This window comes from Trachymyrmex septentrionalis, unplaced genomic scaffold, assembly GCF_001594115.1.
Source record: "Trachymyrmex septentrionalis isolate Tsep2-gDNA-1 unplaced genomic scaffold, Tsep1.0 scaffold60, whole genome shotgun sequence".
NCBI classification, from domain to species: Eukaryota; Metazoa; Arthropoda; class Insecta; order Hymenoptera; family Formicidae; genus Trachymyrmex; species Trachymyrmex septentrionalis.
This window is the reverse complement of record NW_017305779.1, coordinates 3,732,625-3,743,547: the sequence shown is the minus strand read 5'-3', so window position 1 is coordinate 3,743,547 and position 10,923 is coordinate 3,732,625. Positions and strand designations below refer to the sequence as shown.

General features: G+C 32.9%; 1 protein-coding gene across 1 annotated transcript in view; it reads right to left on the bottom strand.

Moving 5' to 3' along the window:
• LOC108752600 (protein CEPU-1-like) overlaps positions 1-10,923 on the bottom strand; it is a 187,416-nt gene that overhangs the window by 76,621 nt on the left and 99,872 nt on the right. The window contains exon 4 of the mRNA XM_018493538.1: positions 1,129-1,336. Within this exon, the coding sequence (XP_018349040.1) occupies positions 1,129-1,336 (208 nt within the window). The remainder of the gene's footprint in view (positions 1-1,128; positions 1,337-10,923) is intronic.

The following is a 10,923-nucleotide window of genomic DNA, read 5'->3' as shown; positions in this document are numbered from 1 at the left end:
ATACTATTGCAGTATATTAGAGTAGTGATAACCTCTCATTTCTCGCATCCAATGATAGTCCGATACACATTTAATGCCGTACTACAACACGTGAACATAGAATGCACACGCCGTTTAAGGTAAATACCATTATGTTTTCGATGGTTTTGATATAAGAGTATGGGAGAATTACAAATATCTAAAGGAAATAAAGCCAATGATTATTTATCAATTATAGAAACCTCTATTTCAAAGAGTATTGATTTTAAACTACAGTAATTAATATTTTTATATATTATTAATATAAACTTTAAACAAAACACAAAACCAATTTGACACTGTTCCGTGTATAGTGGCGCAGGATTTTGTTTAAAATTATAGTTTATATATTGTTAATATGTATATGAATGTTAATTATTATAGTTTAAGATCAAATAATAACAAAAATATTTTTTTTTAGTAAAAACTCTTATTAATTAATAACTTTGTCGGCTATATTTAGTTTTTTCCCTTAGTGTTCGCAGTTCTCTCACTCTGTACTATCTAAATCGAATAGGATTCTAATATTAGAAAAAAATCAATTTTTGGATAAAAAAAAATAATATTATAATTTACTGCTAATTTAAAATTTGATATTTAAAGGAATAACTTATTAAATTTTAATGGTTATATGCTACATCTATTAATAAATATATTCTATTCTTAAAATTATCTTTATCAGATATGTTAAATATATAATGTCATAAATTTAATAATATCTCAAGAAATGTAATTCAATTACGATACAATAATATCCTTTTCTGATTGAACTATTATTATTTTAATTTTATAAATGCAGAAACAAAGAAAGAGTGTCCTTTAATTATTATTAATCTGCGAAATGCTATTTTTAATTTTTTATTATTTTTAAATTAATAATTATATTGTTATTAACATTAGAAGCAATATCGAAGCATATTATTCCGGTATCAAAACTAATATAACTAAATTTACAAACTTATTCTGTATGTCTAAGCGACATCGAAATATAACTGTTTTTTAAAATGATAATTTTATAAACGTAAAATATTAAATACAATAATGTAACTTTTGAATGCAATTTTTAACACTATATAAAAATCGATATATCACGTAAGCAGAACGCCTTACCTACGACGTGTAGATAGCCATATTGCGTTTTGGCGGCAGCAGTGTTAATCTGGCACATGTACTTTCCCTTGTCCTCCTCGTGCACGTCGTTGATATGTAGGAACCAGGTCCTGTGCTTATCGTGCGACACGGATATTCTGGGGTTCCTGGTAATAACGTGATTCTGTACCGTCAGAATAGCGCTCTTGTCGAAAAGCATCCAGGCCACCTGAAACGAGATGGATATCATATTGTACATCGTATAAACGCAGCTCGTGTATCGATTACTACAAAATTACTGTCCGTTTTCATAACGATATTTCGCAACATCATTCCCATTAAAAATTGTATGTGTATTTCATAAAACGCATTATTTTCTGCCTTGTTTTCTCATTAACGTTAAGATTTTGAATAAAAAGATTCCTCTACCACCACAGGAACGGTAGATTGCAAAGGTAGATATATATCTTTTCAGTTTTTAGTTGCGCCAAAATGTAAGGAGGATATGGAGAAAGAATAAAGATGTATAGTAACGATATAAAGGAAGGAAAAGAATAAGGAAATATAGGAATGAGATTCGCGAACGAGACGGATGATCAATGATGCTTTCAAGCATGGAGTGATCTACAAATCTACTATGGTTATAGATATTCACCAGTGGGATAAATCGCTACGGGATTTCGAGGGCATATGTACTAACGTGCTATGTATACGTATATGGCGCGTTGTGATATGCGCTTGATGTTTTATATGAGGAAAGTTATCCGAGAGCACGCGATGACGCTGTGTGCAGACGAGTAAAAACTGATCCCCGTAGAGAGAGAGAGTTCGATTATTTCTCTCATTAAATGACCGCTTATTGAGAATCCGGATGGTTGTACTCTGCTCGTTGAATAGCATCAATTGTTATTGCTCGAAATATGTAAGTTTTCCATCCTCTTTGAGGTAGGGAAATAGAATAAGAAAACCGGAGATAAGTAGAAAGTATCGCGACAACGGGATACGGAAGTGCTCTGAGATATTTAGCCGATTTTCCCATTCAAGTCGAAGAAAGTGAAGGCCGAAGAAAGGTAACAAAGAGAAACGAGAGGAGGTAGAGAATAAAGAGAATTCTGATCTCTCATTCGCTCGCTGCGAAAAGTCCCTGGAGAAATAAGAAGGGCAGCGAGTTCTTTCGCTCGAGCACGAAGAACGTTGCACTTCAACACAGCCCGCTCCTTTTCACAATGTGCAAATGCGCTGTTGTACAGACAGGCTATATTGCGCCATCGTGATAACTCTCGGCGTCGCGACGCTAACCCGTAATGTTCGCGAGAAACTTGCCAGAGAGGCGCGCAAAGATAGAAGAGAATAGCTTATTGCAATTTATCATAAAAATCACAATTGTATTGTAATTAATAATAATTATATTACAATTTGATAATATTATTTAGGAGAAGAGTAAAAGATAAGACAGATTTTCAAAATGCAACTTCTCGAGAGATGCAAGAGAATTTAAAGTCTTTGATATAATCGGATGTAAAGTAGATGTATCGGTTAGCGAACATGATCCAATTATTGAACGAAATGACAAAAATGTTCAATATTAGGCTTTTAATAATATATATGACTCTAAATATAAATTCGTTTTATTAAGCTTATATAAACAATGAATTTATTTAGAGTCATACATATCATTGAAAGCCTAATATTTAAAGTTTTTATCATTTCACTCAATGATGGGTCAAGCACATTAACTGTCCACCAACTAATACATTTATCTTACTTAAGTAGATTACTTTTTACAATCGATTAATGTAATAGAGAAACGAACTTCTACGATCATAAATCACAACAAGCGTAACTATTCGCTTCTGACTTGAAACTAAGATCGTTTCGCAGTCGTTTCTCGCATCTTCCGACCGTAACCGAATTTTCGTCCACCATTTATCCAGTCGCTCTTACACCGGCGGCTGTCGGCGGTTATCTTCGCAGAGATATACGAATCTCGGCGGGGATTCCCGGCGTCGTGTCGGTGGGATTGCATAGATACTGAAAAACGCAGTTGACACTTTCATCATTTGCCTTTCCGCGACAACGTATCAATTGTTCGAATTTCATGGTGACAGCCTTGCGTTAGGATTTGCATACAATACTTTTTTTTAATGTTATTTTTTATTCCAGTTTGTCGAATATATTAAAATATAATTTTTCCATATGTAACTTTTTTCGTCATAGTGAGATAAAAATGTACTGAATTTATAAAATTTAACTTTTCATTTTACAAACAACCACATTAAAAATAAAACAGAATCGTCTGTTTTATACATGAATTATGTGTTTAATTGAGATAGTCATCTCACGCGGTTATAAGCTGACTTGTGATGTATCTCGCTATAAATTAATACGTTCACTTCATTAGAAAAATTTATTGAAGATAAAGCAGAAATTGTTAAATGATACGATACTTTTCGTACATTTTAAAAGAGTTTTCTCAACTTCGTAACATTCTTTCAAAAATTCTTGGAGAAGATCCAGATAAAATGAGTTATATAAGGTTGGGCACCTATGTTCTTTACAGAACAATAAGGGTCCTTAGCTTCGTTTGATCTTTTTCATTGGCATACGGATAATCGAAGGAAATACTATGATATTCTCTATTTCCTTTGATTGTCACTGCTTGCTTTGTAACAGCAAGCGTTGAATCTGTTTCTTCTCAAGATTCTTATTGCGTTCAATAAACGCAAAAAGAAAAAGAAGAACAAGAAAAATATTGCAGTACGCAATCAGTTGTAAGACAGAAAAGTCCATTATTAAAAGCGTAATTCTCAACGGCACCGACGCAATCTCCATGCAATGAGAAACCAATTTCTACCTTTTATCTGCTTCGTCACTTCACGGCGATCTCGACGATCCGTTCGCAACGATGTAAAATTGGTGTTTCGTAAAGTTTAAGACGCGGTAGATGAAGGTGACAAGAAGAGTTACGCGGAAAGCAAATTCGAGTGACCATCTTTCCGACTTGCAGCTCGCTTTCCGACGCATCAACATGCAAGCCACACCAAAACTAAGATAGATGCGCGGGCGCGCGAGGGGGGTTTGCTCGAGGAGTTTGTTCCCCCAAGAGCCGTGGCACGAAGCATTGATTCCTCAGCGTGAGAGGAGAGTTACAGCTTTGTTTACTACGAGGGCGACGAGCTCAGCGCCGTCCAGTCTGGCTTGGCGCTGGCTACGTCGGTGGTGGCTGTCGGTATCTTCTTTTCTACAACGTTCTCCCCTTTTCTATTTCTCTCTTTCCACGACTGGTCCGTGACTCCCTTTCCTCCTCCTTACTCACCCTTTGGAACGTCTGGACCGGGAGACCTATAGTTAACGTCAAGATCAACTCTCTTCGTCCTTCCCAACGTTCTTCTTCCACGCGAGTACTCCATGGTCCCCGCGTACGCAAACACATTCACTAGGCGGTTTATACAGAACCATGGAAAGCGAAAGAGCAGCGTGGCTGTCGGTTGAGCCAACCGTCTCGCACATCCCTTCCCATCGTCTCCCAACCCCTTGGCCATTGTGTATGTGGAAAGTTGGACCACATTCCGGCTGAATGTATTACAACCACTTAACCCGCAAGCTGTCGAGACCTTCAGACCGGAGAATCCATGCAGCGTATGAACCTCTACTGAGGCTGATAGTTCGCTTAATAGGCGCATTAAGCGCGCTGATGGTTAGCTCCGGTTAAGCGATTATATAAGTGATTTTTACATAGAGATACGGATTGATGTAAAAAGTTTTTGTCAAATCTACTAAATACAATTCAAAATAAAATTACAGCACAATCAGAGTGCAATTGTCGCTGTTGACTTGAATATATTTTTATTTTTGCTTGAAGACTATTTTTTAATTGCCTTTTTAAAAAGTTCTCTGAATATTTTTAAACAATATTAAGTGAGAATCGATCGACGAGATTGAACACACATAAGTAAAAAATGCTATGTTCGGTTAAAGCGGTTCTTCATGGCTAATAATACATCTCGTGAATTTATACAATTTCCAGTTTAAGCAAATTGTGCACCGATTATTTGCCGGTCTTAAAACACAGTTCTAAACTAAAGATAGAATAGTACCACAAATTAAATTGACAAGCAATTTAATATTACTGTGTAATATTAAACAAATAATAAATATCCGGATCTCAGCTGAAGTAATATTCTTTGCAATAAATTATTTATAGTTTCTAAGACGCTTATTAGCATTAAATTATTAATAGCATTCTAAAATGTTTATTTGCATCAATAATATTAAATGGCTTGTAAATTTAATTTGTGATATTACTACTCCAGTTTTGGTTTAATACTGTATTTCAAAACCGATAAATAACCGAAGCATAGTTTGGTCGAACTGAAAATTATATAAACTCATAAGAAATGTTATTAGGCACTTTCACTTATAGGAGTATGTACTTCTAAATTTATTCAATGTATATTTAGTATCTTAATATTATTTACAATTTATATTCAAGATATTTATGAATTTACACAGAATTAATCGAGAAAAATGAGCTTTCCTATCAAGATCCTTGTTTTTCCTTTTCGTTAATTCTATTGAAGAGCAAAGTCATTGGATAATGTCATCATTAACGTTATAAATACTCGCATCGTATTACAGACCTTCTATTTTTTCGCGTACATAAATACAGTTGTTTGGCTATCCGAATAGAAATATAACGTGTAAAATGGTGAGAAAAGTCGCTTAAGTTCGCCGAACTTTCGTTGTACTTCTCTGTATAAAATTGGATCAGATTGGCACTCAAACTGTCGAAAATTCAGACCGAACGACCATGTTCTTCCTCCTGCAGCTCGGTTCAACAAATTGACCGCGATAAATTGTCTCCCGACACGCTATCGTTTTGTGTCGGAATTAGATTTTCTTCGAGTCTCGTTTACACGATAACAATGTTGCCAGGTAAGTGCATTTTATTTACGTAAAATCTGGATTCCTTGACCTGTTAAATTAATAGACGGAAAAGTAACAGTGAGGTATGCCGACTTGCAAAGCTTCTTCATTAGTAAACCCTTCTTACTTCACGCTCATACCATACCATACTATACCATACACGAACTTAGGACACCTTATAGATAAATGTATTAGGACCACTTATCCCACAAGCTGTCGGGTGCTTCGAGGTTGTAGACAACCTCTTAATTATCATAGAGCGCTAAGCCATTGCACAGGCCGGAAGTACGAGAGTACTGCCGTGAGTGCTAAGAGCACCTAGAAACTTCGTGTCAAAGACTGTAAATAGGTGAGATTATCTTACATCGCACAAATCCACATGACACGAAGTTTCTCTGCTGTGCAATAAAAGAAATGTTTGCATCAACTTAAATAATAAATGACCAATTAACAGTTTCTGAATACTCGAATATCATTCAGATTCTGAATCGAAGATTGTTTGCAGACATCATAATAGCGAACGTAAAAATGTAATAGCGGAATAAAAAAAGAAAGTTGAATAAAAAAATATAATATCAATATTATATTATATTGTTTTATCTTCGAAAGAAATTCTTTATTTAATAATATACTTTTAACAGTTGTTTTCCGTCTTATAATAAGAGAGCTATGTGTACATGCAGTTTTCAAGTTTAAGGAAGAGAAATGGAAAAAATTTATATACAGAAAATCAAATTAAAACAAAATACTAAATCTATCCGTGCAGTTTATTCGTTTAAGTCTATCTAAAGTCTATTCTAACATTAACTCGTTTTAGTTACGCTTTCTGTATTTTTAAAATTTCATACACGTTTTAAATAAATTATGAAAATTTCGATTTAATTATTGGATGATACATTAAACATTATACATATGAAATATCCAAATTGTATTTTTTTACTTCAATCTGTCTATAATCCAGTTGTGTAAAAGTCTCGATGTATTCCTAGGAATAAAGAATCATGTACACAATGTTTTAAAACGTACGTACGACAGATATAATATTTCAGCCACGTAGCGCCTCACATTTTCATCAAACAACCCGAGTGCCATAGCTAGATCATAACGACAGAGAACCGGATGCTGCTTCTTGTCAGCCAGGAAGACATCGCGCTAGCGAGAAGCATTTCGCGCCGCCCTCGCCGCCCTCGCCGCCCTCCGCTTGTCAACACGTTCTTTCTAGCAGAGTTCGAGCGTTCCCTCGGTTCCGCAGTGCCCGCCAGTGGAAACGCAGGATGAGAGACGTGATTCAATTTAAAAATCATTCGCTAAGTGCTTGGGCTGAAATATCCTTTTTTATTCGAGAAAACACATCGCGCTACGCTTCTTCCGATATGGCCATTTAGCTCGCCGCTTTAATTCACGTTGTCCTGGTGGACCCACGTCGGTCGTGAATCCCCTTCGACGTTTCGACGCCGAAATATGGACGGTCGTTTCGAACCACTCGCTGGCAACGGGCACCGAGTTGCGGTTTAATCGTCACGTAGTCCGACGATCTCGCATTACGCTTCGTTCACTTTGCGAAGAAAAACGGAAAAAATAAAATGTGCCGCGACAAAGTGTGTTTGTCCACTTACCAGCGGGAACATGTTGTTATTCGAAAACATGATTGCATTTAAAGAGAGTAAGCGAAAAAGTATGGAAACAAATAAACGATTGTTTGATGACATCAGCAATCATTTCTTTATTAGCTGATTCAAGATTGTATGTGTATTCGTCTTTCTGTAACACTCGGTGTCATAGAAAGACGAAAATATAGTAAGAGAAGAAAATATAAAATTGTAGTTGTGATGAAATAAATCAGTTTGACATGTATAACCTGATATTTATATGAGGCGATTTTTAATCAAGTTTATCCTGACACGATTCAAGTTCTATTTCTCGCGAGTCAATAGTCGATTTTTGTACGTTGTGTGTTTTTTTAAATATAGATTTTGAATCTTCTATCAATTAATAAAAAACATCGCTTAAATAAAAATGTCCTGGAAATGAATTGAAAAGAAATAGCATACATTTAAAAAGAATAGATAATTCACACAAATATTCCGAGAAACAGAATTATTATTTTTATGAAAAATTTGTGTAAAGTTCAAGAATATATTTTCAAAGCATATTATATTAGAAATTATAGAAGCCTCTTTTTATGCTCTAAATAGTCTAAATGATAATTATATGATAATTTGGCATGTGTAACCTGATATTTATATGAGAAGATTTTTAATCAAAGAAGTTTATGAAATGATAATTTTCTTCCTGTTTTTGATAAATAAGACTAGTAACGTATATCTATTCTACTTTTTTCTAAATAAATTTTTTTTTAAACTTTGTATGTGTCAATGTCTGAATGTGAACATATCACTGACTGAATATCAAAATGATTATCGAGATTCTTTCATTGAATTGTGTCGCAACTCGAAAAAAAACAGTTGTAGTCAAATTTTTAAATAGAAACGCGATTATAAATACGTATATAAGTATCAGTAATAGAGATAGACATTTTAAAATGTTGACATGATATGTATACATATATCAAAATAAGTAGATATATATCAACAAATATTAAAAATCTAATATTCATACGAGGAATGAAATTTATTTTCATTTCGATCAAAAAAATATCTGATGTAAGTATGTCGGAAGTTTATTTTTACTATAATATTATCATTTTTCCGATTTTTTACGTCCTAAAGCAAAAAAATGTATATTTAAAAATGTTTTTAAATAAGATTAAACTGTGACTATGTTTTACATAATGATTTAATCTCTTTCTTTTTTCAATTACTAGAAATTGCACAATTATAGCTAAAAATATACAAAAAAGTAATAAAAAAAATACAAAAAAGTAATAAATAAAAATATAATTCAAAGAATAGTGATCAATTAATGTGTATAAATATTTATTCGATCAAAGCAAAGATAGATTTTATTCTTCAACTAAATATATATCTGCTAGAGCTTTTCAAATGAGATATTTAAATAATCATTTTCATTTTCAATCATTTAATTAATCATTTTTATTCTTAATAAAAAGAACTTAAATAATAATATATTAAGCTTAATTATCACTTATAATTTACGTCAGAATTCAGGATAGAAATTCATTTATATTTCTCATGTAATAATAAACAAGATTTAAAGAGAGGAGAGATCAGAATATTATATATACGTATAAAATATATATTAAAATATATACATATTAAAATACACGACACATGAAATTATAAACATAATTCTATTTTAAAATCAAACGAAAATAAATTGTTTAAAATGAGCTTAATATATATTTAAAATTAATAATATAAATATATATATCTTTCTCAATAACATATATAAACATATATATAATAGTTATATAATATAAAAATCAAATTACGTTATTAAGATTCAATATAAATTAAGATTCAAATAATATTTCTATTGTATTTCTTCAAACTTTCTCAGCAGAATAGAAAAACGAAATCGTTACCTCGATTAAACAATACCACAAAACAAATCCACAAAACAAAACGTAAACAATGACGTACGGTAATAGTATCTTCGACTTTGCGACGCGGGAAGCGGACGGCGTATATCTATTTCGTTATACGCAGATGAATATTTCGTAGCGATGACGATTTCGGCTGATACGACGTTTTGCGGCGCGGTGTAAATACAGCCGGTACGGCGTGTTGTTTGTATGCATAAGGTCAACGCGTTCAATCTTGGGATTGGGATAGAGTGGGGCGTATAACAGCGCAAGAGACGTGCGTCGTTATTATCTTTCGCGATGTAACCACGACGGAAAGAAGTCGGAAGTGATCGTAAGAAGCGCGATCACTCCTCGCATCTTACAGAATACTTGGCGCTCACAAGCGTTATTAACCCTTAATACACACGTCTGGGTCATTCGTGTCCCGCCTATTTCTTTTTTTTTTTTTAAATACTAAGAGCACTTGGTCTCTTTTCTATTCCTAAAAAAAGTTTAGCATCTAGAAAACAAGTTTTGTGCGTTACCAGCCTCAATTCGTAAATATCCTTTAACTAGCATAACTCCGAAGTTCACCTCTGGAGATCACTCACAGATGATCCAAAGTGTGTATAGAGTGTATATTTTCTGTCACTAAAAAATTTTTATCTTTTTCTTTATTTTCAACTATTTAATTCTCGGTTGTATTGCGAGAATATTTAGCGAATTATTAAAAAAAGAATTTAAACCTAAAACAACATATTAGCCCTTAATAAACGTGATTTTTGGTACCTTTGTTCTAAATGTTATCAGTAATATTATATATTATGTTATCTGTAATATTATAAAGAATATTTTCCTAATAAATTATAAGTTTTTTTAATACAAAAGCAATAATAAAATCTATTGTTTTAAAATGTAAATGCAATATATCTTCACAATTTATAGCCATGCATATTAAACAAACATCATTTTCAGGTTACTCAATAACTAAATTTTTTGGACAGTCGACACTTGAATTATGTTTTTTCTTGTAATTTGGAATGCCAATTTTAAGATACTGAACCATACCTTTCCTTTTAACATATTTCAGAATTTTATATTTTTATATGAAACAGTGCATTTTTTTGATTTCGTTAACTATATTTAGTTACAACAATTTATCTATAATTTATTACGAATATATAACTCCACAAATACTTTCTGAAGATGTCAAAATATATGTAAAAATTACTTAATTATTTATATATACTTGTAAAAGTGATGAAAATTAAGTCAAGACACGCATGATCGAACGTGTGTATTAGGATGCCAAAAACTAACGTGTGTACTAAGGATTATATCTATTTGTGTTGCTTGTATCTTTTGCACTTCTTCGTCTTCTCTCTTCAATATCCGTACATATA